The sequence below is a fragment of the Pocillopora verrucosa genome, chromosome 3 (assembly GCF_036669915.1).
Source record: "Pocillopora verrucosa isolate sample1 chromosome 3, ASM3666991v2, whole genome shotgun sequence".
Classification (NCBI taxonomy): Eukaryota; Metazoa; Cnidaria; class Anthozoa; order Scleractinia; family Pocilloporidae; genus Pocillopora; species Pocillopora verrucosa.
Window position 1 is genome coordinate 9,714,996 of NC_089314.1, and position 21,822 is coordinate 9,736,817.

The window sequence follows — 21,822 nt, forward strand, 5'->3', positions numbered from 1 at the left end:
CGAATTCAAAATACAAGCGCGATAATTCGAATCCTCTTTACCTTGATGTGCTTTAATGTAGTCCAAGAAGATGAAGGGAATAATGCGACAGGCAAATACGTTTAAAAAGATAAATTGCAGGTCCTGAATTTTCCTGCCCGCATTTTAACTGGCACCAATAAGTAGCAGCATGTATACCCCGTGTTACAAGAGTTCAATTGGTTACCAGTTTGTCTTAACCCTTTCACTCCAAGGAGTGACCAAGACATAATTTCTCCTTACAATATCCATGTAATATCGACCAGACAAGTGATGAGAATAGAGAAAACTATTAATTTGGGGATAGTTAGTTGATCCAATACTAAATCCTCTGAACTAACACTATAAGAATTGTTTTAAAATAGAGGAGAAAATAATCAAGTCTTCTGTCTGTGCTGAATAGAGTACAAGATTTGGAGCGCTAGACTTGCTCGTTTCGGCACAGCACTCCATTCGGCATTATAGATCTCGCCCCCTCACACGTAGATAAAAAGTTTGTCAAAAGATCAGATATTTAGTCCGCTAGTAAAAGAAAAAAAAAGTCAAACTGTAGATCCCATGCACAAGTCTACTCCGGTCAGCGGACCTTTCGTTATTGAACTGTAGCAGCGTGGAACTCCTTCTTCGAGGAGTTGAAGAAGCTCGAGAGTGTAAAAAACTTAAAAACGAAACTCCACTTCCTTCTTTTTGACAAGTTTTAACTGTACACACAATAGTATTGAAATTAGATTCTTCGGTAATTTTAAGAATTCTGATTATATGCATATCAAATTGATTTTAGCATCTTATAATTTGTCTTTAGGAGAGTTATGAGCATATTTTTTAATTGTTTATTGTAGTATTTATACAAAATCTTTAATCTGACACTGAAAAGCCTCGAGGGGAGGATTTGAATAAAGTATATGTATATGTATACCTTACAACATTCTCTATCATCGGAAACAACACATCTTTGATCCTAATGCTTGGCCACAACACTCAAATTCGACGCGAAATTATGTTAACAATAAGGAATGACTAGCCAATGACCTTCCCTTAGTTAGTCAAGGAAGGGTGGGGGTTGGGAAGAAAGATGACTAAAAATTGCGGCAGGTCGCAATCATCATGGACAACTGGATGCATCTATTTCATGTAAACCCCTACCAGCTCCTTTCATTTTACCACGGGCTGCAGCCTTTCACTTGCAATCTGTAAAAATATTTCAGAGTAGAGCTGAAGGATAAACTTTATTGCCCAATAATTACATTTGTGATGGACATATATAATGTATGATATAATCTTTTCTGACAAAGAGCAAGACGTAACTAATGCGAGAAATGAAAAGGGTTGCTAAATATCATCAGCAATCTACGTACTCTAAGTGAGATGAACAGAACAATTCGGTTGGTCATTCCGGCGGCTATATCAAGTATGAGAGGCTATTATAATTAACTGATAAATGAAGGCAATAATATTTAAATAGCTAAGCCTACAATGTATACGCGTCTCATAGCTGACCTCTCAGAAATATATCGCTCTAAACGTTGAAAGAAAGCTATAAACTTGCAAAAACGCACTTGAATTACCTTCATTACGTAGAATGTACAATTTTGTGGGTTTTTTTCATTTGGCTTCGTTGTATAATTCTCTCATTTGGATATCGATTTAAATATTCATCCATTTATTAATACATGATCATTGATGTTTTGAGCAACAATTTTAAATCATTGGTTTTTAACAGATTAGGAAAAATTCTGAAAATGGTGTAGCAGTGTATCGTGTCAGCGATATTTTATAGGCAATGATATCACATGCTAAATATGTATTGAACATATACCTAAAATTTTATTTTAAATTTTGTGTGAGTCTCTAATTGATAAATCTCGAGTAGCAGCACAAGTGACTTCTATCTCATGATATTTATAGATTTATCAGAGTTACCGCAACTGTACCATTTGACCTTTATACACCAACACACAATCATCCTTTTGTTTCCTACGTGTCAAACTTTAAAGTATTTTTGGAATATTTTTATTTTTAGCAAAACATGCTACCGCCATTGGCACTTTTTGGGTTATTAACTTGAATAATATATTTCCTTGAAAAGTAGAAGGAAGACACAAGAATGATCGCTGGTCCTCCTTATTGGATTATTGATTAATTTGCTCCTATCTACTTACGGCGGCAAAATCGATTGAACCGCTCCTACAGAGGGTCGCTTTCAACTACTGGGCTCTACAATTGACAGAGACTTTCTGTATAGACAGAGACTTTCTGTCATGAGAAATACGATTAAACATTCATTTATCATCAAAACCGCAAGCAGCAAACACCCCTTTTGACTGAAATTCGTTTATTTTACTCACCATTTCGTTGTAGTGGTATTTTAATTGTTCTAATGGTAACTTAAACAATCGTTTGTTGATTTTTTCCAGGCGTTTTTTGAGCTCGGCCTGGGGTTCTCTTTCTTTTCTAATCTTTTTAGTTCTTCCAGGAGGTATTTTGCCTTTATGAAATTCTTTTAGCTTACGTTCTATTTCCTCTTTTTCCTCTAGAAGCTGCTCTTCCCAATTTTTAGGGGTTAGTTTTAAACAATTAAACCCGCTATTAGATAATGACCAGTCTATGGAGCCACGCCCATAGCTGCTCAAAAACTGATTGGCACCATTAAAATAGTTGCCACCGAAAAACGAATCTCCATGTTTGGCGATGCTATTAGGTGAAGGGTGCCCTCCTTCAATTATAAGCTGCTTTTCATTTATATACGTCGAGAACTTTTTAGCCTCTACCCCCCACAATAGCCAAACAGAAGGACCCGCTGTCTTAACCTCAATATGCCTGATCAGGGATATGGTGAAATCTTTCCATATTTTTGAGTGACTTTCATACATATCCTTGTCAACTGCTTCCTTCGGAGGCTTGTGTGGACATGTAAGAGCCGCGTTAAGCAGAAGGACGCCTTGCCTTGCCCATTTAATAACATTGCCTTTATCAATGTCCACAGGGAAACCTTCAAAGGCGACTTCTAAAAACATGTGCAGTACCGCTGGAACAAAACGAGGTTTTTCCACGTGAAATGCCACACCAGTAGCCACGTCTTTTTGTGGAGTTGGATCCTGGCCTAAAATCACCACTCTCACTTTCTCTGGTTCCACCAGCTCCAAGGCCCTAAACAACCATGGCATTTGTGGTTCAATGGCGTCTTCCAGTTGTTTACCTATCTTAATAAGATCGTCTGCCAAACGTTTCAACAAGGAGACGCCGTTAGATTTCTTTTGCAGCTCTTTGAAAAAAGGTTTCCATGGCTTCGGAATACATTTTTTTAAATATTCAGGATCGTCTATTCTGTCTTTGCTGTACTTGACTTTGCACCATTCCGATTTGACTAAACAATCTAAGGAAAAGGAAGGAATAAAAATGAATAACTGAATGAATAAAAAGATAAATTCCAATTTGAGTAGAGCAACATATATCTACGAACCCTCCGAAACAGGATCCCAGGGTAACAGAACATCTTTCCATACTTAACAATGTATTTGGATGGTTTGTAAATGTTTCACTTTAAAAGATAAGCTCTTGCGTAAACGAATACTTAGGATAAATAAAAACACAAAAAACGCTGCTCATATACAGCAAGCAGGCTCAAATGTCATCCAAACATTTAAAATAGTGGACTCTACCCTGTTAAAAACAAATTTAAACCACGCCCCTGTTGATCATTATTAAAAAGCACATTCTTGATTCTTCTTGAATACTGCTGCTTTTTTAACTAAGAAAAGAAAACATCCTGTTATTTTACACACCTGGTTTCCAAGCGAACAACAAGACAATCAACAGATACTTCGACGCCATGATCTTTACACATGAAGTTTCAAAGAAATGTATGATCCACCTAAATTGTAAGGTATATGGAAAAGATTCACCAACCCGCAACTGAAAATGTCTCGTCGAGCGAGAAATCAACTGACATGATGCTTAAGATGATTCCTCAGAAAGAAGTTTTTGAACAATTTTTTTTTAACTTTTCGTAAATTTTTCCTGCCAATGTCTGTTTCGAAAAATGAAATAGTGAGAAAAATAGGTCACCAGGCTTGTTTAAAAGATATGATGGGCTAAAATTACCTCATTTATGCCTGTACTGGCGCTAATCGCGCTACTTCATCGCTTCACGGTACATTTTGCGGTAGCTGGAAGCTAGGGTTTTTATAGTAATAATTGATAAAAAAAAACTAAATAGCTAGAAAGTCTCGAGTGTATGGAGCGATTTGGTATATAATTTGAGGAAATATCACGCAATTTTAAGAAAAATCCATTCAAAACGTTCCTCGACTCATTGCTTGTAAGGTCATAATTTGTATCCTCGAGTAACGCGCTTTGACCATACTGTTAGTTACATCTTTCTTTCACCTCGATGTTTTTTTCTTCAATTTAATAAAACAATAATTTTCTCCAATGTAACGGTGATAATTTGTACACTAGAATTATGCAATATGTTGATTGTCGTACTTGTTCAAAAACTTAAGACCATCATACCCCTTAAAAGGTGTAGTGATTGAAAAACAATACCGCGTTCTCGGAATGCGCGCGCTTTTTCGCCTGATTACGAGATTTATATGCGCAGTATGGGATGCGCAGTGCAATACTGAGGAATCACCTAAATTCATGATTAAAAATGAAATTTGCAATAACATGTAATGTAAAAATGAACGAACATGGTTTTATTCGAGTACAGTGGAAGCACCCATAGGCGAAGAAAAGAAAAAGAAAATGATAGGCAAAAATTTGGCCATATGGTAAATCGAAATGTATACAACTTAAAGTTCATGACTTCCTTTTTGCGCTTTAATCTGTACAGCTGGATTTTAAACTTAGAGTAATTTCCTTCGCACAATTTGAGAAGTTGGGGAGTAAGCTGTCAAACGGTTAGCGCAGAAGATTAAATGAAGAAAGAGGAAAAGTAGTTCTAGCTACTTCTTTTCGCTCAAGATATGTTGAAAAGAAAGGCGGAAAGAAAGAAAGAAACATGAAGAGGTTCATGGGGAACAGAACATTACCTGAGTTTCTGGAGTCCGCAGCAACAAAAGTCCCTCTAAGACACAGCCTAACGAATTTGAGGACTGAAATAACCAAATCTGTGTTTACTTCAAGCTTTATCCTTCACTGAGTAATGTTTAATTGTGGTAGCATAATCACATTCCCTTATTAAAAATGAAAGACACAAATTTCTTGCTTGTGGATGCATTAAGTTCTGTTCCAAATTTTTAGATGTCTAATGGGATCTTGCTTGTACCCGCAGATGACGCAAGTAAGTTGATATCCGTGAAAGAAAGATGAACAGAAAATGCATCAAAAATGTACTAAAAATGAATCCAGTTCTCGAACCGCGATGGAAATTATTCGTCTTATCGCGAATGTTGGATGAAAGAAAATCGGATCCTCGAATTCTCCAAGAGCATGGTCATGTATCTGTTAAATACTTAGCACTTAAAGGATCATGAAAGTAAATGTAGAGAACAACGCGAGTTGGTTTTTAAGTGTAACAAATATAGCAATAAAACACCCGCCATTTTTCGCAACAGAAAAATCAATTATTGGACACAAAGTTCAAAGTTGTTTTCCTTTCCATGGTTAGTGGAGGATGGTCAAAGAGCTTAAGAACACTTCTCATCCTATAGCGTTAAAAGTCGAGGACAAGCAATGAAGTCACAGAAACACATACAGTCATGTAGAAATTTGTTTACGGCGAGATAGATACTGAGTGAAATCGTTACAATCTCGACGGGAACTTCATAGGAAGGTTTTTATCGTACGCGAGGAGAAGGCCATAGGATAAACGTGTGTGTGGAGAAGAAAAAATATCATTATCCTCGCACTTCCTTTTAATCACTTTCAGATGTACATGTGAAATTAAACTTCACAGTGATGTCTGTTAGAACCACGAAAGTAGAAGTCTTTATCCTACATGATTTATGTTGTGAAGTGCTCAGTTAGTTTGTTCCGATTTAATGATTTGTTTATATTTAGTATCTACTCATTATTTTAATTTACAGTGCAAGGTTGATTGAGGTTCAACCTAAAAATGAGTTTGCTGTTTTTGACTGTCATTTCTCAAGTCCAGTACTCGAACCGAGATGGAAATTATTCGTTTTGTCACGAATGGTGGATAAAAGGAAAAACATCTTTGTCGAGGAAACAAATATCGGACTTGTCCTTACACCTTCGAATTTACGCTCCAATGTTTTACAGAGTTTTGAACGAAACTCGTCAGAATCTTATTTTAAGCGGCCACGGGAGATTATAAACTTCATATAACCTCTTGACGGCCTTAAGTCAAGTCTGCCACAACTAAAATAACGAAGTTTCGATCAGCTTGTGGAATCATTGTCAAATCCATTAAAAACCATTAGTAATCTGATACTTGAAACCAAGGGTAACTGCTTTGAAGGCAAAGAGATTCTATTGTTTGTAAAAATTGAGATTAACAAAAGGAACTTTATAGCATCCATGTCAAGATTAATCCAGTTTTTTTAAATCATTTCTTGTGCGCCATACCGATTCCATCAGGTTGTCAACGTCATTTTGGCTTTAGCATATATTAAAAAATGCGAGTACCTGGGTTAGCGATGGCCTCTCTACATAAAAATAGATGAAAAGTTCCGATTGTGCTATAATTCATTAGGACATGAACACTTAGAAGCGACAATGGCACGCATGTACCACCTACATCGGGTATCATCCCTCCCCAATGTTTTAAATTAGCGAAGAGCGAGGTTATGTATCTGTTAAATACTTGGCGCTTTAAGGATCATGAAAGTAAATGTGGAGAACACGGCAAGTGTAACAAATGTAACCTGATGATAAAACATCCGCCATTTCTCGCAGATCAATTTCTGGACACAAAGTTCAAAGTTATTTTCCTTTCCATGGTTAAAAGACCTGATCAGTGGAGGATGATCAAAAAGCTTGAGAACGTTCTCATCCTATAGTGTTAAGAGTCGAGCACAAGCAATGAAGTCACAGAACCACATACAGTTAGGTAGAAATTTGTTTATAGCGAGATAGATGCTGATTGAAATCGCTATGCTAATTCTCGACGGGAACCTCATGGGAAAGTTTTCATCAAACGCGAGGAGAAGGCCACAAGATAAACATGTTTGAGGAGAAGAAAAAATATCATTTGATTTTTCCTCAATTATTTGAGATGTACATATGATATTAAACCTCACAATGATGTCTGTAGGAACCAAGAAATTAGAAGTCTTTATTTTATATGATTTATGTTATGAAGTGTTCAGTTAATTCATTCCGATTTAATGATTTGTTTATATTTAGTGTCTACTTATTATTTTGATTTACAGTACAAGGTTGCTTGAGGTTTAGTCCTTACAACGAGTTTCCCGTTTTTTAACTGTCATTTCCCGCTGTTGCGGGATTCTTCGCCCTTGAATATAGTTTCTCAAAGTAGTTGTCTTGCGCACTTTTTTACTAGGTCCTTGTTATTGTTTGGACTTGTCTCATTATTTTGAAGCCCATATGCAAGACTCATGATTTAATGTAAGGCTGTGCAAGTAGCTTTTACCCTCGAGTAGTTTGTCCTTGCATTGGTCGTCAATAAAGACTTGCTTATCGAAGTTTCCGATGAATGGGTCTATCCATTTCATTGGATCTCCATTTAAGTGTTTGCTCTTGTATTTCATCGCATGCATTAAGAACGTTAATTTTTAATCGTGAGATTCTCGTGGAAAGTTTTGAGTTGGTTTTCTGATCCGAAATGTTTCAGTTAAATCATCCAAGATCAGTTGGCCCGTGTGCCCATTCATGTCTGCCAATAGACAACTTCCCCCCCTCCCTTGAAGAAACGCACAGATTAAAGAGCATTTTTAGTTGTAAGCAGGACTTGCATGTACCACAGGTACAGTTTTGAGTGTCACATCGAAAAGGTTTTTTTTTACTTCACTTAACATCTGCATCTTTTGTGTAGGCAAAATCTGCGAGTTTATCGACAGCTAAGCAAATTGTGCCACTCACATATATTTCTTAGAGCCAGAAGTTTATCATTGTAAACGAAACGATTCTTGTTTTGCATTGGTGTTTTACCATTTGTTATTGTAACTGTTTACAAGGCTCGCTCTCTCTCTTCCCTTAGGAAAACCGAGGAAAAGGTCACAGGGTTGCTCAAAGGAGATTTCTGTACCTGAAGATAGGTATAATGATTATAAACACTCTTTTTATAATTGTTCCATGTCTTTCAAGCAGTTGCACAAAGTGATCCCGCATTCTTTTGGTCTCCTGGTTGCCAGTAGATCAGTGTTTTGTGTATTTAGTTGTTCATACATTTGTTGTTCTACATACTTATTACGTCCATATCGCTCTTTTTGTATGTTTTCTGTGTAGAACAAGCCATCCCGTATCAAGAGAAGCGTCTGACGTGCGCACGCCTAAAAATTCCGTCGGCTCTAAAACCCGAGTTATCCCCTAGTTCCAGGGCCAGCTCCGGGTTTGTTGGTAGAGGAAAGCCTGGTAAGCAAGATTTTACAGGCTTGTGAATGGTTTGATTCGCTTTCTCGACTGTTCTTGAAACAATACATTAAAATTATGGGAAGAAGTTTAAGGGTTATGGAGGACTTCGGAGAGCATGGCTTATTTAAACCATAAACAAAGGTATCACTTCTAAGAAAAAGGAGGTCAATTAAGAATTCATAAAATTGGAAAATAAAGAAACCTCGTGGAAGTCACGATTGGTTTCGGTTTTCATCTGACTGGTTGAAAGATGGCGCAACTTCTCTGGAACAATCATAGCACTAAGTTCAGGAAACCTCTGGCGATCCCGGATTACCGTCGGCTCTCAACTTTTCTAGGGAGTACACCGATTAAGTTTTGTTTTAAGTTTTCTTGTTTTCCCGCGCTTTGAGCAGTTTGCTTGTTTTGCTTTGAATTCTGATTGGCTTTTTCGGGTATTTTTCTTTCCTCTGATTTGCTGTTGTGATTATTTTGGTATGGTTTTACGACTCGTAATCGAAAAGGGCTCTATCTGTCGGTATGATTGACGCATTTACTTTGATCAAGCTGGTCGAAGATGGAGAAAATTCGGGACAAAATTGCGTGATTACTTGCTTAATATCGGTGAAAGTGAAAGGCTCTAAGCATGAATTGATCCTTATAAACTTGACGCTGTGATTTTTGGGAAAAAGTGTTATTTTATTTTAAAATTTAATTTTCGTTCGCCTCCATAGAAACCTGCGTGATGCAAAACCAGTGATACGTAAGAGAAAGACATCACTTCAGTCACAGTTCCTCCCGGCTATCGCTTACATCATCGACTGTCGAGTCCAGTCCTCTCATATCAGCGAAAGTTATCACCTCCTGGAACGCTTGGCAAAGAAGCGCGTCTTCGATCGTCTTCTGAAAGCCAGGTGCCAAGTTCTAGATTGGCGTTGCCCTCACGAGGGCCTCCACTTGGAGGGAAGAGAGCCCTGACACCAGAACTTAGATCCATTACGACGCAAGAAATAGCCATAGAGAACATAGCTTTTACGCCGGAGGTCATCGATCTGGGTGAGTCTCTTAATAATTACTCTTTTAAGGCTGTTTACAGAGTGGAAATTATATTAATTTTTCTCGTTTCTGTAATGCTTATTCTTTGCTGATTATGAGAAAGTTCACGAGGTTTAAAGTTTATAGTTAGATGAGAGACCTGCTTGACCAACTCTAAGGTCTTGAAAAATTCAACGTGAATTTGCCACATTAAGTAATCAAGACAACAGACTAACGGAGTGCTCCGACGAACGAATGTCAAGTAACGTTCCCGGCAATACTTCGCCTGATTCATCGTCACTGGATTGGGTGTTATTTTGAAATTAACTCGAATTAGATAATCACTTTTTATTGTTATTTTTTTTTTAGATCTGCTCACAAAACAAGGCCTAAACAATGACAAAACTTCATCATTAGTTTTTTCCGGGGTGAAAGAAGTCACACCACCTCCTCCGTCCCCGCGTAGTGCGTCATGCAATAGTCAAGAGGACGTTGAACTGGAATCCGACACAACGAAAAAAGATAACGAGTCAGTTATGACACAAACATTTGAATCAGTTTCACGCCCCACGTTTTGGATTCCCATGGATGGCAGTAGCGCTGAAAACAATGAGCCAACCCGTGCTCCAACAGTTGGAGAATCGTCATCAAATGGACAAAATTTTACATCGATCTTACTAACTTAGAAGCTTTAGCCACAGGCCAGTGCTCACTATGTGGAGGTTCTGTTCCCGAAACAACCAAATCAAAAAGAGGGTCTGTCTCAGCTAACGCTGACAAAGAAATTTGTGAATCATGCCAATCACGCCGCCGTTCGAGTCCCATTTACCGACAAAAGAAAAGCTTCGGCTTCGAAAAATTTGAATGGAATGCAAAATGAACTTCGAGATGATGCCTCGATAACGAATGGGAGGAAAAATTCTAAAGGTAGGATCGCCGAGGAAAGCAATGGGGAACCTCGTCCTCAGAGTACACAATCTGATGTAAGTTCTTCTGTTATGGAGAGCGGCGATAGCAAAACTCTTGTTCTAAGCAAATCCGTCCTTCCTTCTACAAGTTATGATCTTTCTTGTGTTTGTGACAATAATACCGGCTTGTGCTCGTGTACAATTGGAAAGAAAGATGTGTCTTCTCCTTCAACTGATAACACTTTGAACAAAGCAAGTGGTGCTACAGGCGTCGTTAAGACAATAGGCGAGACAAGTTCTTTGGTAGAATCTACTCTAGTTTCTCGGCCAGCGAATGAGTACGCCTCTTCTCCATGTGCATCTTCCTATTCCAAAAGTAAATCATCAACGAGAAACGGAACTGACATTGTTCTTAAATCGTTTTCCGAAAATGATGTTTCTAATCACTCGCCTGTGGAAGACAAAGTTAAACCAACGCTAAAAAATATCGAAGAAAACGAAAAGCACCTGATCGAAGCTCATCAAAACGTGCCAGGTGAAGCTGCAAAACAACCGTTTGTGCAAGAGACCAACTTAGACAACAATCGCGATGGTACAATTTCCAAGGCACTTGTAGAACCTAGTCCACCGAAACATGCACGGGCAACACCCAGAGTAGAAGAACCTGATTCGAGTGGTGTTAAAATCACAAACCCTTTCCCATCACCTGTGCCACCCGTGGACAAATCCACTGTACATCCCCCGATTGGCCCCGTGGACGACAACAGGATGGGGAATAAAAAACACACATTGGGTAAAAAAGGAAAGAAATGTGGAGGAAAAACAGCGACTACTTGCAAAACTAAGCCTAGGACGAAGAGCAAAGTACCCGAACAAAACATTAAAGGCAGTAAAAAGAAAGGGAAGGCCAAAAAGAAAAGTGACATTAAAATGGTCACAGTGCAGCAAAGGGACGCCCAGGAGGAACTCGGGCTAAGGACGATATCCCAGGGAGGTTTGGATGTAGCCGAGGAATCCATGGACCATCTGTCCACCTTCCGCCCTTTCAGCATGTTTAAAGGGAAATATCCAATTCTTAGCCCAATACCAGAGTCGCCTCGAAGTACACTGGGTACTCCTCAGAACACAGGGGGTACCGCACAAGTCGTTGCCTCTCAGCAGGAAAGCGAAAAGCGCCCTGATGTGGCGGTTATAGGAGCTGGGAAGGATTCTGCGGGAATGGTGGAAGAAGGTGGATTCGATGTTGTGGACGGTGGAATGTTTAGTAGTTTGATTGGGATGTGTGTGTCGGCTTAGGTTTGGGAAATCCGACGTGGTTTCTGATTCGGGATCCGATGCAGAGTGTAGTGAAGCTCTAGTTTCACAACCTCGAGGTGGTAGGGTTACGGAGCAGCCACATGATTTTGCGGAAGAAGGTATTGCAAGAGATACAGAGAGTGTTATGAGTGTTGAAAGAGTTGGTGCGAAATATCAGGTTGTGCAGGATGAGGCTGACGACGCTATGGAGGCCATCGTTAAACGCGAGCTTAGTTTGGAAGAGCAAAGAGAAAGTGGTAGGACAGATTCAGTGGATCAGACTTCTGTTTCGCATAATCAAACTACTGAGAACTGCTCGCCAGATGAGACGTTTCGTGCAGCGTCTAATTTATCACAAATAAACACTGGGGAAGAATCACTTTTGAGTTACCGGTATTCCAGAGACTTCCCTTCTAAGATATTAGGCGAGTCAGATTTACCGAGTGAAGAGCGGACATCTTCGGAAGCGAGTTCATTCTCCGAGCAGTACTCGGATACGGACTCGTCGTACAACAGCTTGTGATCGGCCTAACCTCGGCCTCTTTCTCCGGCTTCTTCGCTGAACAGTAGCGATACATACTTCTCTTCGCCACGTGACTCTTCGTGTCCCGAAACACCGACTCCGGAACGAGAAATGCGCTCGGAAGATTCGGTAGAAATTGATTACTACGAAAAAGTGGCGAGAGAGTAGTCATCCATCAGCAGCAGTAGTAGCAGTAGTTCTACAATTCGCACTCGGTCTAACATCTCGCTTGGAAGTTTGGGTAATATTTCCCAGGGCTCCATGGGAAGTTTCGCTCCTTCAATCGCCGAAAACGTGGTGCGAAGTCGACTCAGTGCGTCGTCTCGTAGCCAGTCCTCCACAAACTGTGAAGAGTTGATAGTTTGGAAGAAGGGCAACATACTTGGAAAAGGCGCGTTTGGAACGGTAAGTTACTGATACTAGGCTTTAAGGAGTAAAAACTATCAAGGAAAACTAGTTAGCGAAATCCAGAACCATTGTTCATGTTTCTGGTGTAGCTATTGGAATTCATCTATGTATAATAAAGGTAATTAACGTAGTTGCTCAACCCTCGTAGTTCAAAGGGTAAGCTACTGACACTGAGCGCCATGGATTACAAACCATTGATGAAAACCCCTTGGCAAAATCCAGAACTATTAGTATATTGTTCATATGTAAGTATAGTTGTAGGATCTTTTCTTAGCGTATTTCAGACAATCTACATAAGCGCGGTACTTGCGCTAAATCTCGTCGTTCTTGTTATTAGTATGTGATTGAAAGTGTATTTGTGGTTTAGCTCCGGATTACGCATTGAGTGAATTTAAGTATACTTCTGAAGTGCAAAATCAAGTAGTTAGAGGAAGGAACCATCCCATATTGACTTGTATTATATCATTTGCTTGATTAAACATTTAATTTATCAAATAAAACCAGTTAAAACGTCCATACTCATCATGGTTAAGATCAAGGCATCTGGTATCATTATTTCTTCAAAGCATTGGTAAATTGTTTAGCACTATTGTTTTACCATCTCATTGCTTGTGGTGTCTGTGGGCAGGTTTGGTGCGGACTCACCAACACAGGAGAAATGATCGCTGTCAAGCAAGTGGAGCTCAACCACAGCAATTTTGACGAGGCTGAAGAGGTACGTTGACTTCCTGCAAAATTTTCGGCTGAGTAATTTAAACTTTAACTCTAATACAAATTCCAAATTAATTACATTGAACAAGTCAATTCAATCACTTTGAGGTCAGCTCAAAACAGAATACAAGATTCCTTAAAATAAGACGCCTTGATCATTTACCTAGTTAAAAAATTAGTGTTAAAAAAATACTCTAACCTCATTATAGAAATAAGATAATGAAGATAAAAGATTGGCACAGAACTTATCATAAAAATAGTTAAACAATGTCTTGCAGTTAAAAATTGGCACTGAACTTATCATAAAATTATTAAAAATTCTTGCGAAAGACTGGTAAGGTGTTAGATTCTTTAATGCTGAGAGGTAATTCGTTCCATGCGCGACAAACCCGAGCATTGCAGCAACGGGCTTTTTTCTACTTTCTGCCACCGGGGAAGGATCGATTTTTATTGATTCACAAAAGCAAAAGCAAATTGTAAATTTTATTACACAAAGCTAAGAATAGCATATAGGGGTAAAGTTCTAAAGAAATTGTGGTGCTGCGTCGGTGGGGGTTTTACAAGATAATTTGGTCCAATCGACTGAATTAATATAAAAAATTGGCCACCGCAAAAAGTTTCGAAAGCTAAAAACTCGGAACTAAAAGTTGAAAAGCTAGAAACTCTTTACGGTAGCCAAGTATCAAGTCAGTTGATAAAATTAAATTATCTAAGACTGTTATGGTGGGTCAAAATTCCAATGTCCTGTTTTTAAGTCTAATTAGGATAGGCAAATCACTGACCCTCAAACTTCCAAATTCTCTTTATGGTACCCTCTGTAACTGCCATTTTATTTCCTTAGTTAGTTTATATAAAAATTCTTTCAATTTTCAGCGTCTTGCATCTTTTATTTTCATGTTAGCAATACGAGAAACTGCAAGAAGAAGTGTCACTGTTGAAATCGTTACAACACAAAAATAGCGTCAAGTGAGTACAGATCAATTTTTATTTATTCATTTATTTATTTTTTGTATTAGGAGGGACTAATTGCTAGCTTGAACAGTCTGACGTTCTTTCTTGTGCTAATTAATTTTCTGACCATCATTTTCAGGTTCATTGGAACATGTTTAGATGGGAGTGTAGTAAATATCTTCATGGGATTCGTCCCAGGAGGGTCCATTGTCTCAATACTTGCACGGTAAGGTTCCTAATTTGTACTTAAAGTGACATAGTAACTTTCCGATCTTATGATTCTTGTGCTTAACATCCAAACTTCTGTGTTTTATGACCTCAAAGTTATGGAAGATGTTTCCATCATTTGAATGCACTACGTCTTTTATAAATTGTGGTGTCCATGAAAATAGTATTGTAGAAAAAGATTCTCAATTGCTTCACAGCATGTTTTGATCGTTTCTTTAGACTTATAAGTTTTCCATTGTAACAGCACAGCCTCTTTAAACAACATCACCTTTCATTATCAGTAAATTGCAGTCCGCGAATCACGATTAATCTTACCAGAAGATGTTGTAAACAGATGCTGTAAACATCTGTTAACGCGGTTCTGATTACTGAGGGTTATTTTATCCCATATCGGCCAAATTCGAAAGGTTGCTCATTACTCAGTCTGTCCCATTTGGAGTATAACAGTCAACTGTGTCGTGCAATTTACCCGATCTGTGGAAAGCGGACATCATGCAATGAGTGGACACTAGCGAGTCTTCCACTTGTTTATAAAATAATAACTGTGTTATCTGTTTCTTTTTTAGATTTGGTTGCCTTGACGAGCCCGTGTTTAGTCGTTACACGAAGCAGCTGCTGTCGGGCGTGTCTTATCTCCATAGAAACAACGTCATTCATAAGTATTTGAGTCAATCTCGTCTTCCACACAGTCTAATATCAATTTGTCGTCACTAACGATTATTTTTTTCTTTCTTGGGTGTTATGTATTTAATGTTACTTTATCCTTTTTGCTCCTCAGAGAAATCAAGGGTGGTAATATTCTTATTATGCCAAGTGGCGTCCTTAAGTTCATCGACTTTGGTTGTGCCAAACGTCTTTACATGGTAAGGTTTGCTGCTTACTTTAGAGTAGGGTGTGGGGGACGCGGTGGCCTGGTATTCAGCACGCAGGACTCCGGGTCGAGAGAGTTGGGTTCGAGATCTGACCGGGTCATCGTGTCGTGTTTTTGGGCAAAACACTTTACTTTCACAGTGGCTCTCTCCTCCAATGGAGTCTAAATGACTAAGACAGACTTTTTCCTTACAATATCAGTACAGAATCAAGAAGACAAGTGATGAGAACCAAGAAAAATATCAATTAGAGGATTATTAGTTGATCCAATACCAAATTCTCAGAAGTAAAATCAGAAGAATTGTATAGCAGATAGAAAGGAGAATTACTAATGAGATCTTGGAAGTTAAACGGTTAATGAGGCGGTGTTCTATTTTCACGTGTTCTGTGTCTTCTACGCCGAGAAGGAACTCTTAATGTGAACCGGTGAATTGTCCGATATCGGTATTCAAAACCCTTTCATTGTCGTTAAAGCGATCCAAAAAGTACCATGACCTCGAATTCAACTACTTTTGTTTCAGAATCTGAGCATGAGTAGAAGTAACATCCTTCGCTCCATGAAGGGTACGCCATATTGGATGGCACCTGAGGTTATACGGGAGACTGGGCATGGCCGTAAGTCTGATATCTGGTGAGTGTCATCATCAGTTACAACAAAACTTAACATAGCTAGTATGGTATTTCTGTGAAATTACTTCCCAGTAAAAGTCTTGCTGGTAATCCAATGTGGTATTATTGCACGACCGCGTGTACCCAATGTCAGTCAACTCTAGAGATTTTTTCTAATAAAAGCCAAAATCGAACCATCGACTATTTGGGATAATTTGGGATTATCAGCTGATTTGATGCGGTAAATTGGCCACCGTTAAGAATTTCAACGCTGACGTTTCCCCTCGTCAGAGCCTCTTCATTCTGCGCATTCGTCTGACGAAGGGCTAACTTCGAAACTTCAGTGTTGAAACTCTTTACGGTGGCCAATTGACGTTATCAAGTCAGTTTATAGCACCACAGTTTCTTTAGAAACCTACCCGCTTTATTCATTGACTATTTGGTCGACTGATTCTAAATTGCTATTGCTTTGTTTTCTTTGTTTAAAATGAGTTTTTTTTTTAAACAGGAGTGTTGGTTGCACAGTCTTTGAAATGGCAACTGGAAAACCTCCATGGTGCGTTCACGAAGATTTCATTGTTGTCTGATATGACCTGAATCATGTTCGAATATACCATACTTACTTATTACACTCCCTGCTAGCAAAGGAAATTCTGAGATTCATAAGGTTTGGCCCAGTTGTTTAAAGAGTGGACGACGCTATCTGACGGATAAAGAATGGAGAACGGAACATAATGCGCTCTCCACCGGATAGGGATTCATCCAGCGGATAGCGTTATCCAACCTGGGTCCGGTTTGTGTGTATGTGTGTTGGGGGCGTTGATACAGTTTTTTCGGTTTCGGAATAAGGAAAGCTTTCATGTAGTACGTGTATTAAATTTCAAAATAACAACGAAGTATTATGTTGCTTTCAGAAATGTAGTGTAGTAATTTAGCTGCATCTTCTGTTTTATTGCCAGGTCTGACATGCCTCCCATGGCAGCCATCTTTGCAATTGGAAGTGGTTCTTTAGCAGTGCCACAACTTAGTGAGGATTTCTCATCTGCTGCCCGAGACTTTGTCAGCAAGTGTCTCACGAGGTTGGTTTCCTTGTTGCATTATTAGGCCTTCTTCTGAGTTTTTTCGGCTTTTTTTCTTGTTCTTTATGATTAAAACAGCTTTGATCACCCCTCCCATTTTTTTTAATTTTAGGGACCCAGATTGGCGGCCTTCGGCCGATGAGCTGCTGAAGCATCACTTCCTGACGGACACCTTATGATAGGAGACGCGAGTAGATGCACCTTGATTTATACCATTGCAAGGAAAGGAACAATAGAAACATCGAATGTAAAATATGCCATTTGCAAAGCAGTACATGGTTAAGAGTTACTGCTGTTCTTTTGCAATATCTATAGTTCGTATGCACACTACAGTGAAATTTACAATGAATAAATTTCTCTCCTTTTTCAAAAGGATAATGTATCGTCTTCTCTGTGCAAAGCAGACACAAAAAAATGTCTTTATTTTATACCAATGCTTAAATTATTGCGTATGATCCTAGTTTAGCCACAAGTATTTTAATAGAAGGTGGTCGAATTAAAGGATCAATGTACCATACAGAAAGAGTTGTCTTTGCGTTCTTAACCTTTTTATGCCTTGCATTTTTTTATAGTCAAAAATTTCATCGTGCGTGAAGTAGAAAAACGTTGACTTGTTGACTGGTAACGCAATTGGATGGCAGTAAGACTGTCGCAAAATTCAAGGTTAACAATGCACGAGTTCGAATTGAAAATACAAGCGCGATAATTCGAATCCTCTTTACCTTGATGTGCTTTAATGTAGTCCAAGAAGATGAAGGGAATAATGCGACAGGCAAATACGTTTAAAAAGACAAATTGCAGGTCCTGAATTTTCCTGCCCGCATTTTAACGGGCACCAATAAGTAGCAGCATGTATACCCCTTGTTACAAGAGTTCAATTGGTTACCAGTTTGTCTTAGCCCTTTCACTCCAAGGAGTGACCAAGACATAATTTCTCCTTACAATATCAATATAATATCGACCAGACAAGTGATGAGAATAGAGAAAACTATTACTTTGGGGATAATTAGTTAATCCAATACTAAATCCTCTGAACTAACATTATAAGAATTGTTTTAAAATAGAGGAGAAAATAATCAAGTCTTCTGTCTGTGCTGAATAGAGTACAAGATTTGGAGCGCTAGACTTGCTCGTTTCGGCACAGCACTCCATTCGGCATTATAGATCTCGCCCCCTCACACGTAGATAAAAAGTTTGTCAAAAGATCAGATATTTAGTCCGCTAGTAAAAGAAAAAAAAAGTCAAACTGTAGATCCCATGCACAAGTCTACTCCGGTCAGCGGACCTTTCGTTATTGAACTGTAGCAGCGTGGAACTCCTTCTTCGAGGAGTTGAAGAAGCTCGAGAGTGTAAAAAACTTAAAAACGAAACTCCACGCCCTTCTTTTTGACAAGTTTTAACTGTACACACAATAGTATTGAAATTAGATTCTTCGGTAATTTTAAGAATTCTGATTATATGCATATCAAATTGATTTTAGCATCTTATAATTTGTCTTTAGAAGAGTTATGAGCATATTTTTTAATTGTTTATTGTAGTATTTATACAAAATCTTTTATCTGACACTGAAAAGCCTCGAGGGGAGGATTTGAATAAAGTATATGTATATGTATACCTTACAACATTCTCTATCATCGGAAACAACACATCTTTGATCCTAATGCTTGGCCACAACACTCAAATTCGACGCGACATTATGTTAACAATAAGGAATGACTAGCCAATGACCTTCCCTTAGTTAGTCAAGGAAGGGTGGGGGTTGGGAAGAAAGATGACTAAAAATTGCGGCAGGTCGCAATCATCATGGACAACTGGATGCATCTATTTCATGTAAACCCCTACCAACTCCTTTCATTTTACCACGGGCTGCAGCCTTTCACTTGCAATCTGTAAAAATATTTCAGAGTAGAGCTGAAGGATAAACTTTATTGCCCAATAATTACATTTCTGATGGACATATATAACGTATGATATAACCTTTTCTGACAAAGAGCAAGACGTAACTAATGCGAGAAATGACAAGGGTTGCTAAATATCATCAGCAATCTACGTACTCTAAGTGAGATGAACAGAAAAATTCGGTTGGTCATTCCGGCGGCTATATCAAATATGAGAGGCTATTATAATAAACTGATAAATGAAGGCAATAATATTTAGCTCTTGAAATAGCTAAGCCTACAATGTATACGCGTCTCATAGCTGACCTCTCAAAAATATATCGTTCCAAACGTTGAAAGCAAGCCATAAACTTGTAAAAACCCACTTGAATTACCTGCATTACGTAGATTGTACGATTTTGTGAGTTTTTTTTCATTTGGCTTCGTTGAATAATTCTCTCATTTGGATATCGATTTAAATATTCATCCATCTATTGATACATGATCATTGATGTTTTGAGCTACAATGTTAAATCATTGGTTTTGAACAGATTAGGAAAAAGTCTGAATATGGTGTAGCAATGTATGGTGTCAGCGATATTTTATACCCAATAATATCACATGATAAATATAAATTAAACATATACCTATAATTTTATTTTAAACTTTATGTGAGTCTCTAATTAATAAATCTCGAGCACCGTGACTTCTAGTGACCTCTATCTCATGATATTTTAATTATAGATGTACCATTTGACCATTATACAACAACACACAGTCATCCTTTTGTGGCCTGAAAGTGTCAAGCGATTTAGGATTTTAGGATTTGAAGTATTTTCATTTTAGCAAAACATACTAACACCATTGGCACTCTTTGAGTTATTAATTTGAAAAGGACATTTCCTTGCAAAGTAGAAGGAAGACACAAGAATAATCGCTGGTTCTTGTGGGATTATTGATTAAATTGCTCTTAATGACTTACGCCGGCATAATAGACTGGTCCGCCCTTACAGAGAGTCGCTCTCAGCTACTTGGCTTCGCTGTCTTACCCCCAATATAACTGATATAACTGATCAAGGATATGGTGAAATCTCTTCATATATCTAAGTGACTTTTATACTTAGCCTTGTCCTTTGCACCCTTCGGAGGATTATGTGGACATGTTAACGCCACGTTAAGTAGAAGGACGCCTTGCCTTGCTCTGTTAGTAACATCACCATTATTAAGGTCCACAGGAAAACCTTCAAAGGCGACTTCTAAAAACATGTGCAGTACCGCTGGAACAAAACGAGGTCTTTCCACGTGAAATGCCACACCAGTAGCCTTGCCTTTTTGTGGAGTTGGATCCTGGCCTAAAATCACCACTTTCACATTCGAGGTTCAATGGCGTTTTTTACCTTTATTCTTAAGATTGTCTGCCAAATGTCCTAACAAGGATGTATTTTTCAGTCTTTCGAAGAGAAGTTTCCACGGTTTCGGAATACAATTATTTATATATCTATTACTGTCTATTCTATTTTTGGTGTACTTGACATTATTGCACCAAGCCGATTTGACTAAACAATCAGGGAAAAAGAAAGGAATAAAAATGAATAAATGAATGAATAAAAAGATAAATTTCAGTTTGAGTAGAGCAACATATATTTACGAACCCTCCGAAACAGAATCCCAGGGTAATGGAACCTCTCTTTTTTTTTCACGGGATGACGTTTTCTCGGAAGACGTGATTTCCATACCGGGTTATCATATTGGAAGCTGAGTTATCAGGAAATTTGAAACTCTCTTACTCCCCTCCCAATTAATTATAGATAAGCGGCGTAGCTAGGGGAAGGTATCATGGGGAAAATACCATGGATGGGCGAAGGTACCATGAGGGAAGGTACCATGGTGTCCTTAACCCCTATCCTTTGGGATATATATATTTTTCCTTTTATGTTTACTATTATATTTTTTTACTGCAGTTCATCTTCATGGAAACCTTACGATTCAGATGGCAAAATAGCTCAAGTTTGAAAAATATACCCATCGCTCACTGCTCAGCCGACAAAATATCGGTCGCTCGATAAAAAGAGAACGTGGATATCGACTGACAGTAAGCCAAGAAGCCTGGGTTTAAAATAATGGACCTCACCCTCTTAAAAATAAATTTGAACCACGCCCCTGTTTATCATAATTAGAAAGCGCATTCTTCATTCCTCCTAAATTCTGCAGCTTTTCTAACTTATAGGAAAAATCATGTTATTTTATACACCTGACCTCCAAGCAAACAGCAAAACAATCAACAGATATTTCGAAGCCATGATTTTCAAACGTGAGGTTTCAAAGTGATGTATGATCCACCTAAAGTGTAAGGTGTATGGGAAAGATTCACAAACTCACAACTGAAAATGTCTAGTCGAGCGAGACATTGAAGCTTATGGTGATTTTTTTAACTTTCAATAAATTTCCCTGCCAATGTCGGTTTCGAAAAATGAAATAGTGAAAAAATATGTCACCGTACTTGTTTAAAAGATATGATGGGCTAAGCTTACTTCATTTATGTTTGTACTGGCACTATTCGCGCGCTATTTCATCGCTTTACGGTACATTTTGCGCTAGCTGGAAGCTGGGGTTTAAAGTAACACTTGATAAAAAAAAACTTGATAGCGAGAAAGTCTCGAGCGTATGGAGCAGTTCTCGGAATGCGCACCCTCTTTTTCGCTTGATTGCGCGATTTGTATGCGCAGTGCAATACTGTGGAATCACCTCAAGTCATGATTAAAAATAACATGAAAAGTAAAATTAAATGAACATGGTTTTATTCGAGTACAGTGGAAGCGCCCATAAAAGAA

At 38.4% G+C, this 21,822-nt stretch overlaps 1 protein-coding gene and 1 pseudogene across 1 annotated transcript; one reads left to right on the forward strand and one right to left on the reverse strand.

Moving 5' to 3' along the window:
- Positions 1-1,245: 1,245 nt before the first annotated feature.
- Positions 1,246-5,145, reverse strand: LOC136279849 (uracil-DNA glycosylase-like). The gene is made up of 3 exons (XM_066164196.1): positions 5,052-5,145; positions 3,801-3,889; positions 1,246-3,391 (listed from the first exon to the last, which is right to left on the reverse strand). The coding sequence occupies exons 2-3, from the start codon at positions 3,847-3,849 to the stop codon at positions 2,298-2,300; spliced, it is 1,143 nt and encodes a 380-aa protein (XP_066020293.1). The 5' UTR covers positions 3,850-3,889; positions 5,052-5,145; the 3' UTR covers positions 1,246-2,297.
- LOC131782407 (uncharacterized) lies at positions 4,710-17,621 on the forward strand (annotated as a pseudogene).
- Positions 17,622-21,822: the final 4,201 nt, after the last annotated feature.

Coding starts and splice junctions, on each gene's coding strand:
- LOC136279849 (XM_066164196.1), bottom strand. CDS start 3,849: ATGGCGTCGAAGTATCTGTTGATTGTCTTGTTGTTCGCTTGGAAACCA. Junction 3,392..3,800: donor GTTGTTCGCTTGGAAACCAG/GTGTGTAAAATA, acceptor CCTTTTCCTTAG/ATTGTTTAGTCAAATCGGAA.